Source organism: Denticeps clupeoides, chromosome 9, assembly GCF_900700375.1.
Source record: "Denticeps clupeoides chromosome 9, fDenClu1.1, whole genome shotgun sequence".
NCBI classification, from domain to species: Eukaryota; Metazoa; Chordata; class Actinopteri; order Clupeiformes; family Denticipitidae; genus Denticeps; species Denticeps clupeoides.
Window position 1 is genome coordinate 9,985,268 of NC_041715.1, and position 27,938 is coordinate 10,013,205.

The window sequence follows — 27,938 nt, forward strand, 5'->3', positions numbered from 1 at the left end:
TTTATCAAAGATCAACTGATAAGATTTTGGAGAAAGGTCACTGCTTTTCTACAGTGTGGCCGTATTTACATGAAACAGGCTTGCAGAGGCAAACATCACTTTAATTGAATGTTTGATTTTGAAGCAGTATTTGTGGTTTGAAAATGTCCCCACAATAGTACTATTGTGATCGTATGCTTTCACCTTTTCTTTAAATGGTGACTGTGGTAGGCCTATATTGTGGCAATTGGGAATTAGATGTGGTCTAGTGAATTGTTTTGAAGGCCCTTTTGCAGTTAATCTCGGCCATCCCTGCAGACTGTTACTCTGCTCTGTAGGTCAAAAAGAAAACGCTCGATAGGTGACCTGTATAAATCATTAAACCTGTTATAGGTGAAAGGCTCTAGGACTCTTTGTCCATAACCTGACATGTGTAATTAAGGATTCACATTTTTGCCGACCATTTCTCTAAGAGCCATTCTTCATCGAGGCGAGGGGAAAAGATCTCATGTCTTTGAGGCATATTACAATGGGCAATTTCAGTTGCTGATGGCGGGGCTGGCTGTAGGGCATTGAGCCACTTGGTGGAGGATCATTTGTAGCCAGTCAATCAGGGACCACACAGACACCAGAGGATGTGCAGCAAAAAGCACAAGTGCCTGCCTGACAAAGTGCATGAGAGGGCTGGCGAGAGGGAGACGGAGAGGGGGGGAAAAATAAAGTGCAGTCATGTCAGAGGCGGCTGGCTCGTATCTGAGCGGGTGGACGAGGATGGATTTTTAAAAATATATATTAAAGATATGAGCAAGCCATCTGCTTTTACTCGAGTGCAGCAGAGACACATAACAATTGCACATAATGGATTCAACAGACTCAGACAGAGTGCAGAATATGTGATCATTTATATATAGACACATGCCTTATTTACCACCTCCACTACTGCATTGTTTTTTTTTTTTTTTTTTTTTTTATTGTTACACCATGCATGGAATGATAGGAGCTTTGGCTCCAATTCTTCCCGTCTGGCTGATGCACACCTTGCAGGCATAACTGTGTCTTCCTCACCTGCTCAACAGATGGTTAGACTCAGCAACTAGTGTCTCCTGGCTTTATATAAAAACAAACGGACACACTGTGTGGGTTTAGGGGTGTGCATGTATGGCTTTTTTCCCCCTGGCGAGTTCATTCGTACTGCTCATTATGCCTATGCCCTTGCATAGACACAACTGTTAATTAAATGGCAGTGCCTAAGAGTTTCCACGTACAATAACAGAACACCAGACAAATCGCTGACAGCTTCTTCTCCATCGATAGTAACACCAATGTTTAAAGTGTGTTTGGCATCTGAAATAAGGCCGACCCGGATGTCTGACCACCTCCATCAATCATAAGCAGCCCATGTGAAAGGTGGCACACCGAAACTACAAAGTGTCAGGCTTGATAAACACCATCAGAGCTATCATGAACAAGATAAACACCGCCTTCGGTCAAAAGGAGAAGCCGGGAATGGACCGAGGGCCTGATAACCGATAGGCAGGGCCCAATCTGATGTGCTTGTGCAAAGATACTACCCAAAGCCCATCTGAAAACATTTCCTGGGACTCCTCCGATTCAGAAGCAGTGGGGTGGGTGTCCTTGTGGGACGGTTTGCTGTAACTTTGTATCCAATGCATTTTAACAAGGTGCCTATGGCCAGATTGTGTGGCGAGGGCTTTTAGTGTCCCTCAGAGTGTTTATTTGTAGATGTGCAACCCCACTTGTATATGTGCGCATCCTATGAATTGCAAAGGTGTCACCATGAGGAAAATTTTAAATCAGGTTTACCATTAAATGAACATATTCATTATATTTTATTGAAATTTTTTTTTTTTTAGCATTGAGAACACAACCATCTAACTAACTAAAGGACATTGTCCCTTGAAGGACATATGTATACAATCATATAAGAAAATGATTATTTAAAATTTAAATATTATTTGATTTAAATATTAAACAATCCATTCTTTATTAAGAATTGTTCACATATCAGTGTCCAATAATGTTTTATACCTAAAAAAAGAAAGAGTGAATTTTATGTGTATTTTAATGGAGAAAAATGATAAGACACAATACATGCTAATTAATAGTGTTCCCCCCTTTGGCCGATATAACATCAGTGAGATACCTTTTGTAGACTTTTGCCAGTCTCTGACATCAGAAGAAAGTTTGCCTCATGCCTCAATGCAGAATTCTTTCAGCTGTGAAATGTTTGAGGCGTTTCTTGCATGTAGGGCCCGTTTCAAGTCACCTCACAGCATCTCAATGGGATTAAGATCAGATGACTTGGCCATTTCAGGACTCTCCACTTCTTATTTTTTAGCCAGTCTTTTGTGAATTTGCTGGAATGCTTTGGGTCATTATCATGTTGCAGTGTCCGGTCGCACAGTTCTTCAAGCACCCTATGATACACAGTAGAAATTATGATGTATTCTAGGACGGTGAGTTGGCCAGGTCCTGCTTCAGCAAAGCATCCCCAAACCAAGCCACCTCCATGCTTCACTCTTGGTATGTGGGGGTGGTTGTAGCCTAGTGGGTAACACACTCGCCTAAACATGTCTTCTGTTCTGGTGTACAAATAATTAAATTTTAGACTCATCTGTCCAAAGAACATGATTCCAGTCATGGTCTTTGTCTACATTTGCTCTGACAAACTTCAATCTGGCCTTAATTTCTCTTAGAGAGCAAAGTTTTCTGCCTTGCATATGACCCATGAAACTTGTCAAAGTCTTTTTTCTGATAGTAGGGACATACACATTGACAGTAGCCAGAGCCTGCTGACGTTCCTGTGATGACATTTCAGGATTTTTGATGACTTCTTTGAGCATCTTGCGGTCTGCTCTGGGGGTGTATTTGCTTGGACGGCCAGACCTGGGCATGGTGGCAGTTGTTTTGAATGTCCTCCACTTGCAAACAATATTCTGGATGAAAAATGGCTAATGCAAATTTTTAAATCCCTTACCAGATTTATAAGCGGCCACAATCTTCTTTCTGAGGGCATCAAACAGCTGTTTAGATCTCACCATGGTGCTTCAACACTTCAACAGTGAGGAGCACACCAAACTAAATCTGAGGTTTAAATTAGGCAAGGCTAATTTATGCCTCTCCAAAAATTGCATTCTTTTAAAATTACATTTCACAGAAAGTATTAAATATCCAAAATGTCCAAATATATATTTAAAATATACAGGCTTTCTTAGTGTGTCCTAATTTTCTCACATGACTGTAGGTGCAGTAACTTTGACAGGTGCCTTAACAATAACAAACCCATTTCCTCAAGCAACTCTGGCATGATCGTCCTCCATCAGGCTGTCTTGGGCCTACCCCTCTTTTTCTTGCAAACTGGCACCCATTTGAGGGCACTGTTATGGATCTGGTCACCGAACACTCTAAGGACATGGCTGGGGCTTCTTATCTTGAGCTCTATGGACAAGAGCTGGCTTTGTGAAGTCATGCATTGACATATTTTTGGGCGCCTCACTCGATGCTCAATTCTTTTCATATGAAGTCTTCAACTTTCTTCAGACACACATTCAGTGAGTTAGTTGCTTTAGTTAAACCCATTACGTGATCTTGTTTCTTCCTGGAAATCAAGCGGCACAATATAAAATATCTTGTCCTTATAAAGGATGTCTTGATCACTTAACTATTTATTTTGTCAGGCTGGTCCTTTGTGGTGTGACAATATTAATTATTCTTCAGAACTAAGGATTAAGGATTTTTATGCCACCATATGTCAATTTCAGTCTAATATTCATTATTTCTAATCATTGGAAAGTTTTAGCTATGCATGAAAAAAGACAGTTCTCGCTCGTAACACATATTCATCGGCTCTGCTGTCCTGGCAGGAATTCACTTGACATTCACATTTTCACTCCTTTCCTTTTGCCTCCACTTCTACTTTCATGATCACCCCAGAGAGAGTCTAGACCCATACGACATTGTGGAACTTCAAAAGCTAATTGTGATTGGATTGAAGCTCGGCAACAGCAACAACTGTTGCCTCAATGGACATCAACGGTTTATACCAATGAAGCTAAGATGCAATCAATACATTTCCCAAAGACACTGGAAAGGTGGTATTGAACTTTTAGTGCTCATTAGAAGAAATGAGGTTAAACGCCTTCAGCTGAGCTAAACAGACCTTCACGAATCCTACCTGTTCTCACACAGACCTCCTCCTGATGGACTGCCTCGGTTCTCCTAAAGTGGCACAGCGCCAGGCATTATGGATGCCGCCGTTAACATAATCAGTGCATCCTGCGCCATTGAGAATGCAGCGAATGTCCATTTGCTGACATTATTCAGCGCATTGGCAGCGGAGACAGGGGCATGAATAAAATCCCTTGCTCAGGCTGACCTTGTAGGGGCATTCAAAAAAAAAAAAAAAAGAGGGAGGAAAGAAAACACAGACAATGCAGAGAGTGAAACTTTCTACACGCGGTTCATAAATAAAACGACGGTTCTTGAGCCCGGTTCTGGCCGGTCACACCTCTCTCGGTAAGTTAGGGCCCTCACTCCTCGGATAATTAGCCATTTATTTTTCCACTAAGATGACTGTGTGTGCGCTGGCACTCATCCAGGACCGATGAAAAGAACGCCCGTGGGGGAGTTCTGCCAGAATGTGCTCTACCAAAAAGAAAACTGGCACTTTCTGAACACGCGATCCGCTGGATCATATTTATGCGGCACTAAATTAGACTAAGCACACGGGGAGTGTTCTCTGAAGTCACATAAAGTATATCTTTGGACAAACTCCTTGCTAGTTATCTGTATCTTCATCAGTGGTGTGTCATTGTTTCATTTCCCAGATGATGGGGCTTTTCGAGACCGTGTTCAAAAAGAGGTGGATCTTATAAATGTGATTAACAGTTCTCGTGCACACTACTTTCATCGTTCTTTATATATATAAAATTACAAGAACGATGGAAAATTGTTTTTCATCATGTATCGAATTGAATAGAATGGATGGAATTATGAAAGTATTTGTCAGAAATAAATCCATTCAGGCTCCACCCCTATGCTCTAACTCAATCTCCGACCACGGCTGCCAAGCTGAACGTGCATTTTGTTATCTTTTTAATTTCCCGATGGCGAGCTGATGAATGTGAACATATTACAGAAAAATATCTCTGTCGGTGGCTGTTCTCACGGCTTTTGCGCTGTGCAGTGTGCTTGCATTCTTTGCCGAAGGCTCACTCTCCGGTGAAGAACAGGAGACGTCTCGGGCCGCTTCAGAAGCGGGGCTGGCGTGAGGCAGGCATGGGGGTTAGGGGACCTGACTTGACGGTGAACCCCTCCAGCTCAGCCATCCAACCCCTCTTAATCTCAATCAGACGAGGTTGGGGCATCATTAGTCACTAGTGAGGTATCTAATGGAGGTCTCAACCCTTCCCTCTCCTCCCTTTCCTCTCTCTCGTCCAGTATCCCTCACTCCGGGACAGAGTTTTTGCTGCGAAGCTCCAGAGGACACCGGCCATCAGTGATTGCTTTGCGCAAACCTGCCTCAGCCTGAAGCCAAAGTACTCAGCCATGACCAAAGAAAGCACGATGTGGAGGGCTCTGTGTGTGTGTGTGTGTGTGTGTGTGTGTGTGCCAGAAGAGAAGTGCACAGATTTCTTCTTGCATAGCTGTAAGTTTGTTTCTGATTTGGCAGTGAGCTGTCTTCCGCTGTGAGACTGACCTCCTGCAGAGCTGGTTGGTCCCACTGGTATCCAAAGTGTTGGTTTTACATACAAGCCACAGTGGCACAATCACAGAGAAACACACACAGAGAGAGAGAGAGAGAGAGAGAGAGAGAGAGAATGAGAGAGAGAGAGATTGGGGATCGGGATCAGTACCTGTCTCTAGAGGGAAGCTGGAGGGCACAAGCTCAGAGGACCACGGCTGATGACGGCACCAGCGATGTTGAATGTTGAGTCAGAGAACAACAGAATTCTGCCGCAGTCTCACGCTCCTCTAATTTGTGGAAGATGTACCCTGTATCATATCACCTTCTCTCGGCGTGCTTGAATTCACCAGAGGCCTTCAGACAAACCCTGGTATAAATGGATGTATGCATTATTTTCCCGGCCACAGCAGCATGCCAACGTCCTAGTGACAACGCTGTTGGACATGGAAGTATTCCTGAAGGTTGTTATTAGTTAATTGCGCAGCAATCGATTTAAGGCTCGTTCAGACGTTCCCTTTGTTCTTGTGTGAGAAGTGCGAGCGAGGAAGTGAGTGAGGCACTGGTCACTCTAGATGGCAGTAGTAAGTCACTGCATTGTCATCCGCTCGAAAGATGGCACACATTTCTGTAGCATCAATTTCAATTATTTCCCAGTTAATGGGATATTAAAAGTAATACAATGATAAAAATATTCCAAATATAAAATAATATATTACTAAAGCTTGGATGGTTCAACATCAACAGCCAAAACAGGATGAAATAGGAATGGTCAGTCGGCAGAAGGTTCTCAAATCTTTCCTTGTTTGCTGAGATTTGGTTAGTCTGATGGTCTAATTGGCGGCTCATCATGTTGTTGTGTTGAAATTCAAATAATAATGGATGTCGCTGTCTTTGAAACAGAAATGCATTTTTTTATTGAAGTGAAGTTACTTTATTAAAAGTAAATGTGAAAGGGCAAAGAGTAATTTGGAGTAAGTAGTTAAGACAAGACTATGTCCTGCATAGCCAGAGGTTTCCCTGTTTCTATGAGTTTGTATAAAACATACATTCATTATGCAGCATCCTCATTATAAATATTTTCACGAAAAGTCCAACATTTGCATTTAAATTCAAAGACATTTTAATGTAAATGTGTCTCGCTCCCCACCATTAAATCACTTGCATGTCCGCAGCTGCCCACCTGCAGACAGTCCTTCTGTGAAAAAGATGAATAAACAGGCCGTCTGAAGAGAAAACAACTGTGAGTGATTTATTTACAGTCATGGAGACAGTGGGCTAGTCATTGTCTCAAAAAAACATAACTCTGTTTTTCTCTCTTTGTTTTTCACAGAAGTTATTGTGACACTGTCTCTCCCCCCCCCCCCCCCCCTCTCTCTCTCTCTCTCGCTGTCTCTCTCACATGCACACCACACACACATGCATGCTTGTTAATATAAAAAACTTAATCCACACTGATGTGAAGCACAAAGATACATATGACAATTAAACATACGTATGTGTTAAAAATATGTTTTTTGAACAGCCTATGCAGTATAGAATCAGAATTGTGTTTGTTAGCATACGCATATGGGATTTGTCTCTGTCTCTCTCATGCAACACAGTAGAATACAATACTACAAGCCCATATACAATTTGTACCATGTACAACTAGATCTTATTTACAGATGTGCATGAGAAATAAGACAACACAACATACATGAAATGCAAGAACAACAGTGCATGCATGGGGTGTAGACCAAATAGCATTGGACATTGAACATGGATTTATAGATTAGATATTAGTGAGGGTGATAGGGTCAGGGAAGAAGCTGTTTCTTTGTCTAGAACATATACAACAAAAGATATTTATGAAACATGCATTTGTGGGAGTAGCCTAGTGAGTAACACATTCGCCTATGAACCAGAAGACCCAGGTTCAAACCCCACTTACAACAATTTTGTCCCTGAGCAAGACACATAACCCTGAGTGTCTCCAGGGAGGACTGTCCCAGTAACTACTGATTGTAAGTCGCTTTGGATAAGGGCATCTGGTAAATGCTGTAAATGTAATGCATTTGATTCTTTTGATTCCTGGTAAGAACCTAGCATTAGAAAAGACAATTTTTCTTCACCCCAACCTGTTCTATGGTAACGTATGCTATTTAATTATTTTTCCCTATTGAGAGAACTGATTCCTTTACCAAGTAACTGTCATCTGAGCGGCTGATAAAAAAAATTCCCCTGAGGCCCAGCGCCACTTACTGAAGCTGCCACACAACAACCTGCCTGTTCCCCGCAAAACGCCCTGCATCTTCGGTTCCGCACCTTCCATCATGCACAGATCACATCACACACGTCTGTGTAAGGCAGAGCAGTGTGCATTTACTACTTTACTCCCACTGCCCTGACCTCCACAACCCACCAGTGCTCCATTTCACCCACTAAAACACCAGGCATGGAGTGAGGTAATGTAGGCCAGGGGGGGTTTCCTCCGAAAAACAACACAAAGCCAAAGGTTCTCTCCACCGTCTCTTCAGCGCCGGAGACCTGGCAACAGCTTCACCTGGTCCACGGCAACCGCGAGGGCTGCACCTCCAGGCATTATTAATGCCTGCGCGCCTCCAACCACACGTGAGCGCCTTCTCCGCAGCAGGCAGGGAGGTCAGGGATCTGCATCTGTCTGTTTCTGCGGAGATGGAGGCGGAGAGAGCCCACCGACTACACGGGAGCTGTTTACTATGCGCGCCACGTACCTGCCTAGATATGAGTCACCAGTGGTGCGGAATGGAAGTGTCACTTCCTGCGGGACGTTCAGTCGTTTAATTACAACCTAGGACATCCTTAAGTCCCTCAATTTCCCGAAAAATGTACAGTTGCTACCCTGTAATGGAGCCTCATGGATTTAAATAGGCCAGTAAATGTTTTTTAGATATATTTTCATGTACTATATTAATACCATGTACTTACTGATTGCGAAGGGGCCGCTGTCTATGGTGCTGATTTACGTAGTATGAAGAGCCTAACATCTTTGCAGGGGCTAAATATCTTCTCCACAGGTTAGTTTTGGTGTTAGACATAGAGTCATAGACGAAGTCATAGACGATGTTTCAAACAGGTAATGTGAGAATAATAAATGTCAATTGAGCTGCTACTGTTATAAATGCCATGCATGCTCCATATGCATGACCAAGGGCAAATATGGCGTAGTAATATTTAACTCACGTATGAACTAGAAGAATCTAAAAAATTCATTTGGACAGCCCGCTCCTCTTTATTGTTCAGTAAGTACTCTTTATTTACATGGTGAATACATTTTTTTATTTTTTTTTAACAAGGCGGGATGTGAAGGGGTTAATGGAAATACTCGTTTTTCGCCGGGCCGGCTGCCTGTCGCGCCTTTTAATTGCCGACCTTTGCCGGGCCCTCATTTTCCACACTAACGGCGACGGTTCATTAAAACGGAGCCCAGTGGCAGAGCGCGGTGTCGCACACGTCCCCGGGCCCGCATGCACGAGCGCTGCACATTCTGAGCTGCAGAGAGGTGGAAAAGCGCCATCCGTTTGTTTACTCCTCCGAGATGCTTGTTCTGATCGTCTCCGCGTCTTGCCACCGGCACCACGTCGCAGCACAGCTAAAAATAAACACGGACACGTTCGGCCGTCCCGGCGAGGGGCCGAGAACGAAAAAGAAGTCGCGATGGTGAGGAGGCCGCAGGTCGAGGAGAATCCTCGGAATAAAGGCGGAGGTGCCGCAGTGGCAGCGCCTGGCCGGCAGCTATAACCTCGGGCGTGGCGGTGTGTGGGCAGACCCTCTGCGCGACATACCAACAGGCCCGGCGGGCGACGAAAGCGTTCGGTACATAATGCCTTCACTTTACATAACTAATGTTGCCTAAACGTCTACAGCGTTTACCAGACGCCCTTTTCCAGAGCGACTTACAATCAGTAGTTACAGGGACAGTCCCCCCCCTGGAGACACTCAGGGTTGAGAGTCCTGCTCAGGGACACAATGGTAGTAGGTGGGATTTGAACCTGGGTCTTCTGGTGTGTTACAACCACTAGGCTACTAGCACCACAAACGCTGGTTTTCGTCGCTCTCCAGTGAAGGTTCGACTGAACTGTGATGTCCCGCTCCAACTGGGTGTCTTGAGAGTGATGAGACGGAATTTTCTCACGTCTAATTAAACCGACAGATTCTTTTCCGTTTGCTGTAAATGGCGTCCATGATGTACCGGCAGCTGTTGTTATTTCCGGGGACGTTCCCTCAGCTCTAGTCCGCGGGACGGTGCGGCGCGCCGCACACGCATTTAATTAAGAGGACATGCTACGCTACAGAAGTCCAGTCCGTCAGTCTGTAAATATTTGATGAAAGGCGGCCCTCCGGGACATTTCTCCGCAGGCCGGCCGCTTTGCGTGAGACGAAGGACGCCGCATCCCTCACACGGATGAGTCACTTCCGATTAAGGATGAAACTCCGGGGTACCGGGGGGAGCTGAGTCGATGTAAACGCGTTACTTGCTTTAAAGTCTGGTTGCCTGCAAGCAGCTTCGTGATGGTGATGGTGATGATGATGATGCCGTCACCTGTTGCACTTGACCTCGAGGGTTCATGGTTCTTCACCATGATCTTCTGTCTGGCCATTTTTTGACGATTTGCTGTTTAACGTAGCCACAAATCTTCACAAACACACACGTATGCTAATGTTGGCAAAGTAGCAAACGTATTATTACTAAAGCGCAACTATTGCGCAACCTTTAAAAGCTACTTTACTTAAACCCATCAGAAACTTGCTGGATCAAATTCATCTGTTATTGTGCTTTTCAAACAGCCTGTGACTTGTGTTCAATGTGTTTTCTTTATTTTCATGACCATTTACGTTGGCAGATTCTCACTGAAGAAACTATGAATGAACATATAGTATCTTGTACACTTTACACTTCAAGGTGACATCTCTGTACCTTCTGGTCCTCGGACGGCTGTGGTCCAATCTGGTGTCTAGATGGGCTTCCTACTTGAGGAATGTACTTCGAGGTACTGAAATGGACTCATGTGAGAACCCATCTTTCTGACGAATGAAGTCAACTAATGATGCAGAAGAAATGATGATGCACAACCCTCTCTCACACACCCACCTCTCTCTCTCTCTCTCTCTCTCTCTTTTACACAGAGGAAAAGCGAGTGAGACACACACACACACACACACACACACACACACTTGTTCACACACCGCATCCATCTGCCCCCGCCCTCCTCATTCTGCTGCCGTCCGCTCCCGCGCGTCCACGTGCCCGCCCGAGCTCGCCACCGGAACGCGCGGCGCGGCGCTCGGACCCGGATCCGGACCCGGACCTCCAGGCTGCCGCCGTCCTCTCCTCCCCGCAGCGATGTCCGACCTGCTCCTCGCCCTGCTCGTCATCTCGGGACTGGGGGATTTATTTTGTGGCGCCCAGGCGCCCCGAGCCGCCGCTGCACGGGCAGGTAAGACATGAAGCCGAGTCCCGAGTCCCGACTTCTCACCGGAGACACTTCGGCTCGGTTGGTTCGAGGGTTTGGGGGGTTCGAGGGTCCTTCGGTACCGGCGTCGGGTTGACTTTTGCGCGCGCGCGCGAACTGGTTCTCGTCCCTCGTCCGGTCCCACCGATCTGCGTGGATTCTGAAGGTCCAGATGTCCCTTAGACGTGACGTCGATGTTATAAAAATGTCACCTTTACCAAAAAAAAAAACAAAAAAAAGATCGTAGTCCATGGGGTCTCCAGAAGGAGCCAGTGGAGGACAGTGTTCGACTTCGATGCAGCACCAGCACCACTGACCGGGTCTGAGCAGAACTTCACTGCCGTCCTGCTGCTGGTCCCGTCAGATCACCCAGCAAGTAACACACACACACACACACACACACACACAAACACACACACACACACGCAGATGCGCACATAGCAGCCTGCAGACCGCAACTTCTCTGCTTCATGAATATAACTTGAAGAAACGAGTCAAGCATGTTGTCTTGTATTGGCTATTTGGGGGCATTCCCTGCTAAACGGGGACCCGTTTCTTAGAGGTCCTTGTTCTAAGATTTGCTCCCAGGAGTTGACTAAACAAGCCCACACACCCACGCACACACACACACACACACACACACACACACACAGGGTGGCACAGTCGTCCCCCCTTTGACAAGCGCTGCACGTTTACGATCCCTCCCTGGAACGTCTGCGGCGGAGCTTTTCACGTGAATGTCAGGCCGAGGCGTTATAAATCGTCCCGCCCTGAAAACCCACTGATCGTGGATGAGCCGGGGGCAGTGTCGTGTCAGCGTTGGGGGCGCGGTCTCTCTGCTGCCCGGGGTGGCGTTCGATGCAGAGCAGCACACGCCTTCCATCCCGGTGCCACCCCGTCCCGGATAATCCCATTCCGGCTGTCGAAACGTGCACGTTCTGGTTCTGGAGTGAGGTTGCCCGTCCCTGATGGCCCTGCACCGGAGACGTGCCGGGTAAGATTAGTGATGGCTCAACATTGCCGGGAAACCTGTGGGCCGTTGTGGGAGGCAGAGTAAATAATAATTTCCTAATGAAATCAGGAAGATGGTCTTCGAGGGCTAATGAAATGAGATTATATCTGCGTGGGCTTATCGTCATACCTGCCACTGGTTCTTAAGTCAATAAAAGCTGCGGAGAAAGGGTGGTCTGGTGGGGAGTGTGCAGGGTGATGCTTTCCACTGCTGGGTCCGGTTGGGTTGGAGTGGAACGGCGGTGTTGCCGGGTAGATGAACACCTGAAGATTTATTTCCAAAGAAGAATTCCAAATGCCGGGCGACCTTCCTGGGGCATCAAATGGCAAGATTCAGATGATTTAGATACAGTGACAAAAAAAATGGACCTGCAACGGCAAATACCAAAGAGTTACTGAAGCCTCCAAACACAATGCACTTTTTTTTTATGATGCAGTGCATCATGGGGCTTTGGGGTGGGCGTGTCTTGCTCAGAGTTTACATATCACTCAGCCTGGTCTGATTTCTTTCATTGTTTTCCCATTTCCTTCACTTGATGCCATGGAATGAATAATACTAGTAATAGTATAATTAAATAATAGTAATAAGAATGAAGGGTGGATATTGACGTGATTAAGGGACTAGATAAAACTGCCGGTTGTGGCACTTACTGATGTTCGTGATTCTAGCTATGACTGCAATCGGCCTGTGTTTTTATCAGGCATATCGACACTGAATCACTAATTTAATCTAATACAAATTTGTCTGAGAAATGAACATTTAGCCAAGGTCGTATGTAAATGTAATTTCATGTCTCAAGTAAAGTTAAGCTCAAAAACATTACCTACTCAACAATTTTGGCCTGATTACTTATTAAGTTTAGTCAATTTATAAAAAATTGTAACTAATTTAATCAAAAATTTAGCAAAAAAAAAAAAAAATATATATATATATATATATATATATATATACACACACACACACACACACACACACACACACACTGTATACTTCACATTGCTCACAGCAGAACTTTTTATAAAATGGTAATTTGTTGGACAGTCAGTGGGGTAAATTTTGGGTCTAAGTTGGGTCTGATCTTGCGAGTCAGAACCGACAGTTGGTTGCCGCTTGCCCACCATCTTGTGTAAGATGACATTCCAGGTGATTTTATGACGGCAAGGCATTTGACTGTCAAAAAATGGTTATTGTTATAGACGCGACATATTGAAACCATGTGTCACACATAAAAACAATGCATACGATACGAATGGCGCATACAATGAAATGTGGTCTCTGTACCTCAGCGGCACCTTGGCGGTTGGGGATCCCTTTGCGATTATGGGTCTGTTAGCTTGCTCGCTAGGCCGCGAACGACGCCTGTGGAGCAGTGTGTGGGGACGGTACTTTGCCTAGTGGCTTCGAACCGGCAACCTTCTGCTTAGAAGTGGTAGGCCAACACCCTTCTTCTGTGCTGCACACTGCTGACTCCTCAGCTTTGAAAGTTTGGTGCCACATTTGACCCCGCCCGAAAAGCAGGGGCACTAATTTGACCAGAAAGTGCTGCCTGAAAGGGTGGAAGAAATGACAGAGTCGCGGCGGCCGCCGTTCGCGCTACGAGGAAGTGATTCATCCAGCACCTGAGTGGCGGACCGTTTTTCTTCTATTATTTCTCTTGGCGTCGGTGACCATGTCTCATTCTGTCCAGCTGGGTTTTCTTGGCTGCCAGAGCCTCAAACAAGTCCGGTTATGGGCTTGTTCAGCAAATTGTTTTTGGTAATTAATTTAAATGAAAAATTCTGGTGAGGGCCCAGGTCCAAACATGACCAAATGGAGCTTCAGCTCTTTGAGGCTGAACCACAGACAAAAATCCTGTGTTTCAGAATAACGGGCAATTACAGATTTGTCTTTGGCTTCATTTGTGCTTTATGCATCATTAAAGAAATACGCTATGAATATAACACGACTGATAGACTGATGGGTCCTTTTTTGTTTCCAGTTGCTGCTGAGCCCTTCATTTGGAAAATGCTTGTGAATGCGTGTCTGACTAATGCAATTACTGATTTGCGATAAAGCAATACGCTTTTATCCTGTGAGCCCACAGAAGGGAAATGCAATTTAAAGGTAACAAAGACGCGGTAAATAAGCATCGTCTTCATAAGTCAGGAGAGCTCATATGAAGCAGCAATGAAAGGAACGGTGAGGCTAAATCAAAGAGGCAGACCTGAACACACCGATGAGCCCGGAGACTCGGTAAATGCGTTTCCGGGCAGACCACCTCCCGTCAAAGTTACTTCTTTGTGTCTGTGATGAAATAAGGCCGCTCGCGATGTTGTAATCGTGCCCGAACGAAAATAGTTTCAAAGTCGCTCGGTTGTGGAGGGTTGTGACAAAGTGAAATTTACATTCGCATCATGCATTTACATTCGCAGCATGTGGTGGGACGTAAGTGGTCTCGACCTTGTTCTAGCTGTGGGAAAACACTCATGGGAGGATAAGAAAGTAAATCTAATGATGGCTTCATATTAGCCTTTTCTAAGCCAGAAGGACATTGGACATTAGGGCCCATTAACTTCATTGGTACGAGCTGAGCAGCATGACCCAATCCTGATTGGCTGAGAGTTATTCCGGCTGCTTGATCTTGCTTGCCCACAATCGTTGTCTAATCGCACGATAGATCTAAGGTAGCTTTTCAATCAAGTTCGAATAAAGGGTTAGAAACAACTCTCTGCCTGTGTCACTGCGGTGGTGCACACTAATGCACTAATGACGTCTCTTTATTGAAAAATGGATCAAAAAATTGGCCGACCCCGAGGAGAAAATGACAAGTTATTGGTCAAATGTGAACATAAATATCTTGGTCCAATAAGCGAGTCATCAAGATACTTTTTGTAAGGTTTTAATGAATTGTCATTCAGAATGTCATCGGTATGATGTCATCAGTGGCAATAACACTCATGTTACCTCTCACTGTCGGCCATGATTCTTGGTAGTTGTGTTATTGTGTGAAATTCCATATTTTGTTCGGTGAAACAGTATTTCAGGACGCTGTGTTGTGGTAGATGGCTGTATTACTCCGTGCCACTTCGGTAGTAGAGGTCGTGACCTTTTCCTACGGTCGATCCGTAGAGAAACTCCCGTTTCGCCTGCGCTTGAGTGAATACGTAACGAGGTTGCTCGTGAAGGTGTCCCGCGGATAACACCTGCCTGCCCGCCCGACAGCCGACGCGCTCGTATCGGCAAACACCTGTGGTGAAATAGACTTGCCGACGGTGAGGTTCGCACTGTGCGGCGAACGTCGGCCCCCGAGCCAGACTGTCGAGGAGCCAGTCCAGCTGCCACCTGGCACCCACCAAGACTGAGGGGCCGATGCAGGAGCGCCCGAGAGAAAATTAGCACAGAGAAGTGATTCATGGGAGCGTCTGCGGCAAAGACCCCAGGCGCGGTAATATATATATATATATATATATATATATATATATATATATATATATATAAATAAATTAACTATTAACTTTCTCACAGCAGACATGCCGGAGAAAAAAAAAAAAAAACACACTGCAGATACTCATTGCCAACACCGGTCTGTAATCCCACGCTCATTCATATTCTAATCTTGTTTGACGGATGCGGCGGCTGATTATGCATGCTTCACGAGCCCCTACGCCGCGTGCCGGCATGCAATTTATAGGAAAAAAGGGATCGTCTTAATTTCAGGTCCCTTTTCCTCGGCAAGGTGGAACCTTCCTGGTGACATCGGAGGCGAGGGCTGAGCCTCGGGGCGGGGGAACCGAGATGCGAATCGGCGGCCTCATCGGCGATGTTCTGCCTGTGCCGCAGATACGGCAGCGCCGCGGGGAAGCGCTCCGGCTCGACCTGCCGAGCCCCTGGGAATATGCACAGCGAGGCTGTGGGGGGGGGGGGGGGGGGGGGGGGGGGGGGGTTGGGGGGGTTGGGCGTCTGGTGATCGTCTCCAAGGTTTCCCACCCCCTGTCTCGCGGTTAGTCAGGAACTCTTGTCTGAGCTGGGGCCAATCCCAGAAGAGGCCGGGAAAGAAAATGAAGTTGACACAGGGAATCAGAGATGCTTTAGTCTGTTTTCTATGCTAAGCCTGCTGATATTAAAGTCAAAAGTCCTGGCTTGAGAGGTATTTGCCTTTTGTGCCGTTTTAAACAGTCTTGTGGGGGATCAAAAAAAGCCACGTTTGAGACTTGGCCGGTTAATATTATTGCAGAATGGGTCTCTAATGACTATCGATGGAGATGCTCAAATGCAGTCCAGACAACTACTCACAGTCTAACCATCACATGGGATTGGAAAACAGGGAGACCAGATGCCACGAACCAGATGTGGTGAAATTAGTATGTCAGTGCGAGACCCCGTGGGACAAGTGACGTTGATTTTATTCCAGAAAAGAACTCTTAACATTCTGTTCTTTGTATCCGTGATATCTCTGGCTAGCTTTGTCCTTATCTGATTTACTGTGTAAAATATTCACTCATGTCGTGAGTGTTTGAGGACATCCACTTGTTGCGCGAAAGAAAAGCTATTTGAGTTTTCAGATGTACAGATGTGATGTCTACATGCATGAAATGTGACACTATTTTGATGCTCCGAGTCTCCGCACATCTCCATTCATACAGATGTAGTCTAACTTAGATGACTGGGCCAGCACACGATGGCCTGCTGCCAGCTATGGAATATCAGCAAGGCCTTTTATATGCTTTATAGACGTAGCTGACAGGGGTGCAAGGGCACAGTGGTGGCCTAGTGGTTAAGGAAGCGGACCCGAAATCAGAAGGTTGCCGGTTCGAAAACCAAAATGCCAAGGTGCCACTGAGGTGCCACCGTCCCCACACGCTGCTTCCCGGGTGCCTGTCATGGCTGCCCACTGCTCACCAATGGTGATGGTTAAAAGAAGAGGACACATTTCATTGTGTCACCGTGTGCTGTGCCGCAGTGTTTTCACAGAATCACTTCACTTTCCCAGCCATCCCACGGTACGGTTTGTACCTTGTACGGTTTGTTATTTTCTTGTGTTTCTTGTGCCATGGTTGGTCTGTTCAAACACATTCCGGATAGACAGTTGGCGTTTTGCTGCGGTTACTTTTTTAATCTCTCGACTGTGCTTCTTCGCTAGTGCTCGCCATGCATGTTTGTTTTCTTTTTTCTACCTCATCTGTGTGCGAGTTGCACTTCCAGCTACGCTTTAGTTACAACAGTTTGAGAGGCGGCGAGTGGGTGGAGGCACAACAGTGAACGAACATTAACTTTCACCCATAAAGGCTTACAGCTTAACAGGCTATGATATGCAAAGTTACTGTTAAGTTGTAAGCGCCAATGGAAGAAGTCCTCCCGCGAGTTAATATCCAGTCACTGGACATTCCTGGATCAATAAAAAAATGAAATCCTGCTGTCCAAAAGGAGAGATTGGACAGACGTGACAGTCCAATATACAGTCCAGTGCCTCTGCACCCCTAGTGCCTGTTTATGATTGTGCAGCTCATCTCATAATTTAATCAATCTTAACAAGTTACCAAATAAACTGCCAAACATTGAGCGTTATTGTCTGGCAGCATAACAGATCTAGTGTGTGTTAGCTTGGAGTGTCATCTTGCATCACATTGCTTCAAGATTTATAGATAAATGTCTGCATGATTATGGCAAAAACCATTTGACCTTTGAAACATCCAGTCGTAATTGTTTAACAATTTTAACATTTTGCATTTTAAGAAGACTTTCTTTAAATATCACTTCACACCAGAAAAGTTCTGAAATACAAAAATGGCAATCTGGAATTTTCTGGGCAACTTTGGGCATCTTTGTGAAAAGGAATGTAGTAACACACGTGTTATTTTTGTAATAATTTGAAGCCAAAATTGTAATCAATATTAAAATTTAATTTATTGCCCAGGCCTACATGTATTTAGTAAGGAACATTCTATTCTTGCCAGGCCAATTTTGTCAGTAGTGTTTTCTACTCTGAGAACATCATCAACAAGGTCCTACAGTCCCCTTCACTTACTAGCAAATCAAACTAGCTTACTTACCATCAGGTGGACATTGCAACATTTATAGTTTTAGTTCTGATTGATGAATTTTTGAATCTCATCTATTCACTTGTCCCCCAACACCTTACGTCTTATATAGTGCTTCAAAAATATCCCCCAGCACCTCAATATGCAGTACGTGGGACAATATACTGTGACGTCTGATCACTTTACTCGCAGCAGAATAATTCTATAAATGTTCTCAAACCAATCACTGTAAAATCGCACACTAATTAAACCAAACTCCTGAACTTTGCAGAAGCTGAGATCTTTTGCCATTAAGTCTATTCTGTTTGGTTCAAAAGACTCCTCTGTCTCTCAGTTATTATATTTTTAATTGCTTCCCACGCAGTGTCTCTGCTACTCTGATCTCAGCAGTGGATTTCCACGGATGTGCCTCCAAACAGGCTACCTGCGTGACAGCCACCGTTAAGTCGAGTTGGTTTTCGCTTCCCCGGCTTTTGCCGTAATTAGAGGCAGACTTCGGTGTTCGTTTCTCTCCCCTCTCCCCCCATCGTGGTAGCGCACTCATGCCTCCTGCCTCGCCGCTGTGCCTGAGTGCCCCGGGAAAGGGGGCCGGAGATGAAGCACTCAGCCTCCCGAAAACAAGGGGCCTGTCACAGCCATCTGCCGCATCCTGCCAGATAAACAACCACTCCTCTGAAATGTTCAGTGGTCTCAGAGACGGGCAGGAACAGAGAGGGGGGCGACGCGGAGACGCCTTGCACTTTTAGAGAGCGGTTTGATTGTTTCAGTCGAATAAGCAAAATACTGTGGTGCTGCGCTGAGAGGCTGTCATTTTTTGGGGTGGAAAGGCGGGGAGCGAGCGGGGTGATTCTGGCTTTGGGTTCATCTTTGAGGTTGCGTTGCCCAGGAGACATCAAAGGTACCTGTGATAGCCCAGGGGCCATGGGGTGCTCCTGCACCTGATTATGGAGTCCTGGTCCATACAGCTAATACCGATTAGGCTCGATGGGCAGGACTCCATGAGAACTGTTCGGCAGCACCCAGTAGGTGCTGCCACATGTATCTAGACATTATTTGTGCTTGTTTTGTTCTGTTGTTCTGGACACACGCCTTCAGGACAGTTTATGTTTATGATTTTCTTTTTGGCCATCATGCCCGGTTTGATTTCTGTTTATAATAAATAGCCTTTGTCAGAACACGCCTCGCTTCTGCGCCTCCTTTCCCTTCTGGCCCCAAGTCGTGAGAGAATGTGGCCTCCCACACCAGAAGCGTAGCATGCGAAGTAAGCAGAGGAGAAGACGGATGAACCTGTGATGAGTGCGGGGTGCCAGCGGGGATCACTGGACAGCTGGCCCGAAGAGAGTGTTGCGCTATGGCGAGGTGAGCCATGGTGGTGTGGCACCGCGATCTGAAGGAAGGATGCCATCCATATGATGGGGTCGTGCCATGGCGAACCATGCCATAGAGCGGTGAGCAGCGGACTTCTGGACGGTCTGGGAGCGTCTCCTGGCGGGCATCAGCGAGGGATGCAGAAAAAGCGTCAGTAGGGACGTAAACTAGCAGGGTTGGTATCTGTCCTGGCCGGTCCGGGACCCGCCTCCCTTGCATGGCGCCTGCAGGGCTTGGGTGATAACAGCAGGTGCACCTGCACCTGATTATGGAGTCCTGATCCATCCCAGATGGACCCATTTACGACCAGGACTCCATAAGAACTGTTAGGCCACACCCAGTTACTTACCTTTGTGTTCGTGTTGCTCCTCTCATTATGGACACATGCCTTCGGGACAGTTTATGGTTATGATTTTTCTTTTTGGCCATTGTGCCCAGTTTGATTTTCTATTTTTAATAAATATCCTTTGTCAGAACACGCCTCACTTCTGCGCCTCCTTTGCCTTCAGACCCCAAGTCGTGACTGTACCCAAAGGACACAGAAGGTCAGCTGTGACCATGAATTTTACCTGGTCTTTGTGCTGGACATAAGACCTCAGGGGAGTCTGAATATTTTTCCTGTTTTGAAAGAAGCCTATTTCTGTGCAGGGGCAGGGACTGTGCTCATAGATGGTGAAATATGATTGTGTGGTATTGTGCGTTTTTTTTCACTCACGTTTATAATCTTTTTTGTCAGATTCAATCAATACGATGAATGATATGCAATGAGACTGTTATTTGCAGAGAATATACAGATTACATACAAGACAAACAACATTACTTAAGGTGCATGCTACAATGAGTAGCATGAGTGGGAAATGAGTATATGAATAATTTTGGATTTTGTAGATGAGAAGCAGGATGTAATAAAGTCTGAGGAGTGAGAGTAGTATGGAGCATTTTTTTTTTTATGAGGGTGGTGGCATTAGGGCAAGTATGTTTTATGGAACAAGTCACTGGTATAATGATCATGTTTGCCAGGGCACTCGTTTGTTACTTATTACAATGATTTTTTTTTCAGTTTTACCGCGCAACACAATGCATTTCACATCGAATCACATTTTAAACATGAGTTGCGGCAGAATGAAGAAGGGGCGGATGCCTTCGAAATTCCTGGAGGGTTACGGGGTTAAGCTCCACAGAAAGGTAAGCATTTTGATTCGGTTTCTCCTCAAGGCTGTTCATTTCTTTGTAGAGTGACAAATGACAACCCCCCCGGCAGGGCAGGTGAAGCTGACAGGACAGCGTGGTTCGGGCTGAAAAAGAAAAGCACACATTACATAAACAACAAGCCTCTGATTGCGCTCTCGTGTGTGTGTATGTGTTGTGTGTGTGTGTGTGTGTGTGTGTGTTTTTCTGTTCATTTCTCAGCAAACAAGCACGACTAGCGTGCCATCAGCGGGGGTTTAATTATCAACGAGCGAAGGTAACCTTATCAAATCGTTTCCAACGCGGCCGACGTTAAATTGATTGGTTAATTATGGTGTATTGTGGTGGGAAACCGGACTGCCTGGTAATAAAGTAGCTCCGGGGGGACTAATCCACTGCGCCCCCTTTGGCTGCTGACTTTGGCTTTAAAACGTTACAGTGTCGCCTTTTGAATTGGGATCTTAACCAGGCAGACTCGCCCTTCCACAGGTGTGGAAGCCAATCCTGGGTCATTGAGCATCACCAGGCAAGCGGGGTGTGCTTGTTTCATTACTGCCGCACAGAAAGCAACAGATGTGTTGGATCCGTAACGTTCATGTCGCTGTATAATTGAGTTGGGCGTCATTAAACTACATGCTGATGAAAGGAGTGACAAGTGACTGGCACAGATGCGCTGTTTCTACATTTTAAACTGCAGGATGTCTCAAGCACCTTCATTTCCATATTTTTAAATTCCAGAAACGGAATCAAAGAATGTGCTTAAGGGAGAAAGTGGAGATTAAGGATATATATTTTTTTTCGGGATGGGGTTGACAGTGAGTCAGTGATTATTTCCTAAACCTCTTGGTTACTACATGAGGAGTAAGTAAAAAAAAAAATGTTACATTTGCATTTTTTTCATTTAGCCGACAGTCTTGAATAACTTAACATTCAGTAATTACTGGGGCATCAGCCCTGGAGAGGCAGCATTGTTGCCACGGGGACAGTGTATCGATCTTTATTTTTTTATTTCATTGCATTTTTTACATTTACAACGTTTATCAGACACCCTTAACCAGAGCAGTTTACAATCCCTAGTTACAGGGACAGTCCCCCTGGAGCAACTCAGGGTTAAGTGTCTTACTCAGGGGCACAACGGTGGGATTTGAACCTGGGTCTTCTGGTTCATAGGCGAGTGTGTTACCCACTAGGCTACTACCACCCTACCATTTCACTTTGTTGTTTTGGTCTCTTGTCACACCAGAATATTACAGTTGCACATATTTCTTTTACGTGATTAAACAGAGATACGGCTTTAATGGTAGATTTTGGGGTTTCTCCTTCCAGCTACACCCATTACCCACCACTCACTATAACTGTATTAATGAGACAAAGCTTATTTTTTGTTGAGGAAAAAATTTCATTCTTGGTCCCGGCCTGACGTTTTACATAATGTAAACGAGTTAGGATGCAGGGAAATTAAGCTACACCATGAAAATAGCTACAGACATTTCTGTAGTAAAGACTTGTGCAGATTAACACAATCAATTGTTACGAATCGCACTGCTCGACAGGGATCACTTGAACTTGGGTAAGACGGGTATGTAGATTGTAGGGTGTACTGTATGTATGAACCACCACCAGTGTTCAATAGTGGTAAAATAAAAAAACCACTAGCATGTGTAACAGAACACAGTCATCTGGCAAATGTTCAAAAAGTAATATACGTTTTGGGTGAAGGTGCCCTTGTCGAATGCTTACTTTCCTCAGGATAGTGAGACACTGTTTTACTGTCAATGTCACACCCACACAGTGATGCCAGCACTATTAACACAGAATTTGCTGTCTTTCTGTGATTTACTGCATTGTGTTCTTAAAAGAAATAGATCCTGTTTTTCTTTTCATTCCAGTAATTAAAGTGTTTTATTTGCATTGGCACCTCAGAATAAGATAGGGTGGTGGGAGCCTAGAGGGTAACACACCTGCCTATGAACCAGAAAGACCCATATTCAAACCCCACTTACTACTATTGTGTCCCCAAAGTGTCCCATTCCTGTCTAGGGGGAAGGAACGTTGGGACAATGTGAACTAGGTGGATGGTGACAAGGAGGAACACACGGGGCAAAGTGCAATAAAGTGTATTTATTTAAAGTGCGGGAAGTGATATATACGGGCAAGCCAGCTAGTGCTATATTCACCACCGCAAAACCCTCAACCAACACACACCAAACTATATACAACCCCAGCACAGAGCCAAACACACTAACAGAGGGGAATCCATGCACGGATAAACACACACACGGGTGCTCTGCGAGCGCTAGGCCACCGTTCAGCCATTCTGGCTTAAAAGGAAAACATAGCATACACACAAGCATACACAACCCCATTAATACACTCCCAGGGTGCTAAGCACCCAAGGCACCCAAGACGCTTAACCAGAGTTGCTCCAGGGGACTGTCCCTGTGACTACACAGCTTGTAGGTCGCTCTGGATAAGTCTTAATAAACGCCGTAAACGTAAATGATAGATGGATTGACCAAAGGAAGCAACCCGGATGCCTCTACACTCCGATGCCCCATGGGTGCCTCCCCAGGCTGCCACTTATGCCATGTACATTACATCAGCCTGACAGAATAATGCAGCACCATGCTACAGATGGTGCCCAAAGCTTTGTCTCCGGTTCCTGCAAATGATGGCATCATTTGTGAGGAAAATTTTTATCCTGTTTTTTTTGGGTTCTTGCAGCACTCCCATGAATGCAATTTGTGTCCAGTCTCCGAACGTGGACTTTAGCTAGTGAGTCTCAAGTGAACTTTCCTACTGTTCCAACTTTCTCCATTTGTAGATAATGGAGCTCTCACTGTGGTTTACAAGACTCCTGGCGCTTTAGAAGTGGCGCTTTTCTAACCGTCTCCAGACTTTTTTTTTTTAACAATTTCTAAATGTCTCAGCTCATGTTGAATTTCTTTATATTTAAGCATTATTTGTAACAGTTATTATAATTCAGTTGATTGAACTGGTTGATACTGTGGCTACTTTTATACTTACCTTGACAGTCTGTAACATCTGAAAACTGAAAATGCCTTGGAACTTTTATCTGTGACATATACATTGTAGGCATGAACTAAGCACTACACAAAGCTCTCAGTCAAGCTGATTAGCCTGGCTTTAGAGGAAGGCGTTATAATTGTTGGGCGAAAAAAAAAAAATTGCAAAGTTAGCTGACAGGCTGTCGGTTTGACAGTCATAACAGCGAAGCGTGATGTACTTTGCCAGGAGCATTATAAAAGATCCTTTCCACCCGGGACACTTCCTGTTCAAACTGCTGCCCTCTGGCGAAAATTTCAGTAGAATTTTTTAACAAACTGTTGGGCGTGGACCAATAGAATTGAAGTCTTATGTCTTTCACTTTCCCGATTTCACTAATCAATATTTTTTGGTTACACCCATCATTATTTCTGCACAGATAGAGTGCAATTTTAAGATATAGACTTTCTATTCTGTGCATAACTTTAACCGCTGTGACAACCATGTATTTCTTTAGGCCTTTAAAACGTCTGGTTTCCCGTTTAGGCTCACTGCAGTGGAACAGCTCTAAGTTCCTGCATCTGACACACATTTGACAGTTTTTTTTCATGGAAGACAGAAGGTGTCTTGATCTCCGCTGGAGGTGCGGTGCCTGGGCCCGGAGTCGGAGGGGCCGGACTCATGGGCTGGCTGCAGTTTTCTGATTGCTCAGCTGTCATGCTGACTCCACTGACACGGCGCTGTGATGAGGTCGGCGTTGGCCTTTTTTCGTCCTGATGTGGTACGTGAGGTGCTTTCACAAGAAGCTCTGTTGTACTGTTATCTTGGTTTCTTCAACATAGACGGAGTGGCAGGCTGAACCGAGAACAGTCCTGGGCGCTATGCAAACATCATTTAAACCATCCAACTGGTCACTTTTACACTATGTGTCATATGTGTCATAATACTCAAATTTAGACTCTTTAAAAAGATTTTTTTTTATGCTCATAATTGGACCGTATGGTGGAAGGAACAGACCTTTCTCTTATTCCGAATTCATTTGTAAATTTTTGGAGCCAATTCCCCAGCGAAATGTGAGGAGTCACTCTTGGCAGCACTTCCAACAATATTTTATGTTCCAAAGAGTATGGTCTCGAGGTCTCAGGGAGGAAATTGTACTTTTGTGTCTGTGAGTCAGAAAGGGATCTCGATGTGGATAATTTGCTGTAGCTGTCAAGACTGTTCCGTAGCTCAATGTGTTACGCTGCACATTGCCGTGAAAATAGAAGTTGCGCTGCTAAAGTGCCTCCTTTGAAGGCATCCAAACATCTTTCTCCAGACCTTTAGAGGTCAGATTTCAGAAGAAAACTGCCAATTATGGACTGAAGTCTTCTTGAGAACCTTTGATAGAGTGAACGGTGACACAGGCTTCAGTGGTATAATGGACACGTGTGGATTTACTGTTTTTTTGTTTTTTTTTTGGCCTTGTTCTTTTTAGATTGACACATGGGGGTGGCGAAACCTGTCCATAATTTAACAGATGCTGTCTGCCACGTCCGCAATTTCAGACAGAGGCGAGTGATTCATGGATTCCGGATCACGGCGGTGGCGAAATCAAAATGCTTTCATACAAGTTGCAATGGCGATGCCTACAGAAATGGCAGCCAGCAGGTGCCCTGAGGGACCCTTTGCAGATAGCACTTCAAAACATTAATTTTCAGACTCGCCAAACACAAGCAGCCAGCCTCAGGCATTGTTTCCCCCGGAGGACTGCAGACGATTCATTATATAAAGGGCCCTCACACAGCAGCCTCCGCACTCCTTTGACCTAATGACTTTCTGGAAGATTCAGCGAGGGATTATACTGTAGTTCATCCTCATTTCCTTTATCGTCTGAGGATTTTCATTGCACACCGTTTCAGATTTTTTCTTTTGATGTTGTGGCACACTCCACGGTTTCACAACTTTTAAACATTAATCTTCTATTGAGAATTTGCACGGTTTTGTATGTGAGTTGGAGAAATGGAAAGGGAGAGGTAATCCACTTTTTCAGCGTCTAGGTTCTGTGCTTAACCCTGAGGTTTTTCTGATCAGCACACACACCTGCGGGTTTATTAAAACATGCACAATAATGATGTTCATTTCATTACCAGTCTTTTATTTGACTGTATGGGGGGTTTAGTAGTATGAGAATGGTTTATCAAAGTGAATTGTAGATCTGTAAATGAGAGGTTTGTTAATGGGCCTCTGCTCATTATTGTTGCTGCAGAATAAAAGGATGGAGAGAGGGAGTCAGCAGTGTAATTGAAATATGGGATGTATAATGTTCGAGTTTCTCTTGCACTATATATATGTATTACAGCGCGGGTGAATGGTGGTACTCGCCGCCCTAATCCTGCCGACAAGCCCGAAAAGAAGAAGAAGAAGAAGAAGAAAGGAACAATCTTTACATGACCGATGATTGAAACAATGATATGGACACAGCTGAAATGCTGCAAAAGGTTCATCAGCACAACAAGAGATTAAAGGGGGGGGGGGGTCCTCATCAGTCCCATTATGAAACAATACGTCTTCGGACAGCAGGCAGCAATGTGCTGATGACATCTTGGGCACGTGTTCCTTCATAATGTCATTAGCATTATGAGAAGGCTTCTTGTAGAGCGTTGCACATCCCCTGAGGATCGCTGAGTGTGAAATTGTCAAGCGGGCATCCAACTGTTGCTCGTATTGTTTTTTTCCTGCTTTTTGCCATCCTGTGTATGTGTAGGTATTCTTTTTGCCTCTGAGGGAGACGAAACATTCATGCAATTATATCAATGTTCACTATTAACAATACAGGGAGTGCAGAATTATTAGGCAAGTTGTATTTTTGAGGAATAATTTTATTATTGAACAACAACCATGTTCTCAATGAACCCAAAAAACTTAATATCAAAGCTGAATGTTTTTGGAAGTAGTTTTTAGTTTGTTTTTATTTTGAGCTATTTTAGGGGGATATCTGTGTGTGCAGGTGACTATTACTGTGCATAATTATTAGGCAACTTAACAAAAAACAAATATATACCCATTTCAATTATTTATTTTTACCAGTGAAACCAATATAACATCTCCACATTCACAAATATACATTTCTGACATTCAAAAACAAAACAAAAACAAATCAGCGACCAATATAGCCACCTTTCTTTGCAAGGACACTCAAAAGCCTGCCATCTGTCAGTGTTTTGATCTGTTCACCATCAACATTGCGTGCAGCAGCAACCACAGCCTCCCAGACACTGTTCAGAGAGGTGTACTGTTTTCCCTCCTTGTAAATCTCACATTTGATGATGGACCACAGGTTCTCAATGGGGTTCAGATCAGGTGAACAAGGAGGCCATGTCATTAGTTTTTCTTCTTTTATACCCTTTCTTGGCAGCCACGCTGTGGAGTACTTGGACGCGTGTGATGGAGCATTGTCCTGCATGAAAATCATGTTTTTCTTGAAGGATGCAGACTTCTTCCTGTACCACTGCTTGAAGAAGGTGTCTTCCAGAAACTGGCAGTAGGACTGGGAGTTGAGCTTGACTCCATCATCAACCTGAAAAGGCCCCACAAGCTCATCTTTGATGATACCAGGCCAAACCAGTACTCCACCTCCACCTTGCTGGCGTCTGAGTCGGACTGGAGCTCTCTGCCCTTTACCAATTCAGCCAGGGGCCCATCCATCTGGCCCATCAAGACTCACTCTCATTTCATCAGTCCCTAAAACCTTAGAAAAATCAGTCTTGAGATATTTCTTGGCCCAGTCTTGACGTTTCAGCATGTGTGTCTTGTTCAGTGGTGGTCGTCTTTCAGCCTTTCTTACCTTGTCCATGTCTCTGAGTATTGCACACCTTGTGCTTTTGGGCACTCCAGTGATGTTGCAGCTCTGAAATATGGCCAAACTGGTGGCAAGTGGCATCTTTGCAGCTGCACGCTTGACTTTTCTCAGTTCATGGGCAGTTATTTTGTGCCTTGGTTTTTCCACACGCTTCTTGCGACCCTGTCGACTATTTTGAATGAAACGCTTGATTGTTTGATGATCACGCTTCAGAAGCTTTGCAATTTTAAGAGTGCTGCATCCCTCTGCAAGATATCTCACTATTTTTGACTTTTCTGAGCCTGTCAAGTCCTTCTTTTGACCCATTTTGCCAAAAGAAAGGAAGTTGCCTAATAATTATGCACACCTG

The 27,938-nt window shown here is 44.9% G+C and overlaps 1 protein-coding gene across 1 annotated transcript in view; it reads left to right on the forward strand.

Annotated features, from left to right (window-relative positions):
- The first annotated feature begins 10,884 nt into the window (after positions 1-10,884).
- The window catches only part of LOC114796641 (low-density lipoprotein receptor-related protein 1B-like), a 236,072-nt gene continuing 219,018 nt past the window's right edge, over positions 10,885-27,938 (forward strand). Inside the window, exon 1 of the mRNA XM_028991025.1 lies at positions 10,885-11,142. Within this exon, the coding sequence (XP_028846858.1) occupies positions 11,049-11,142 (94 nt within the window). The 5' untranslated portion in view covers positions 10,885-11,048. The remainder of the gene's footprint in view (positions 11,143-27,938) is intronic.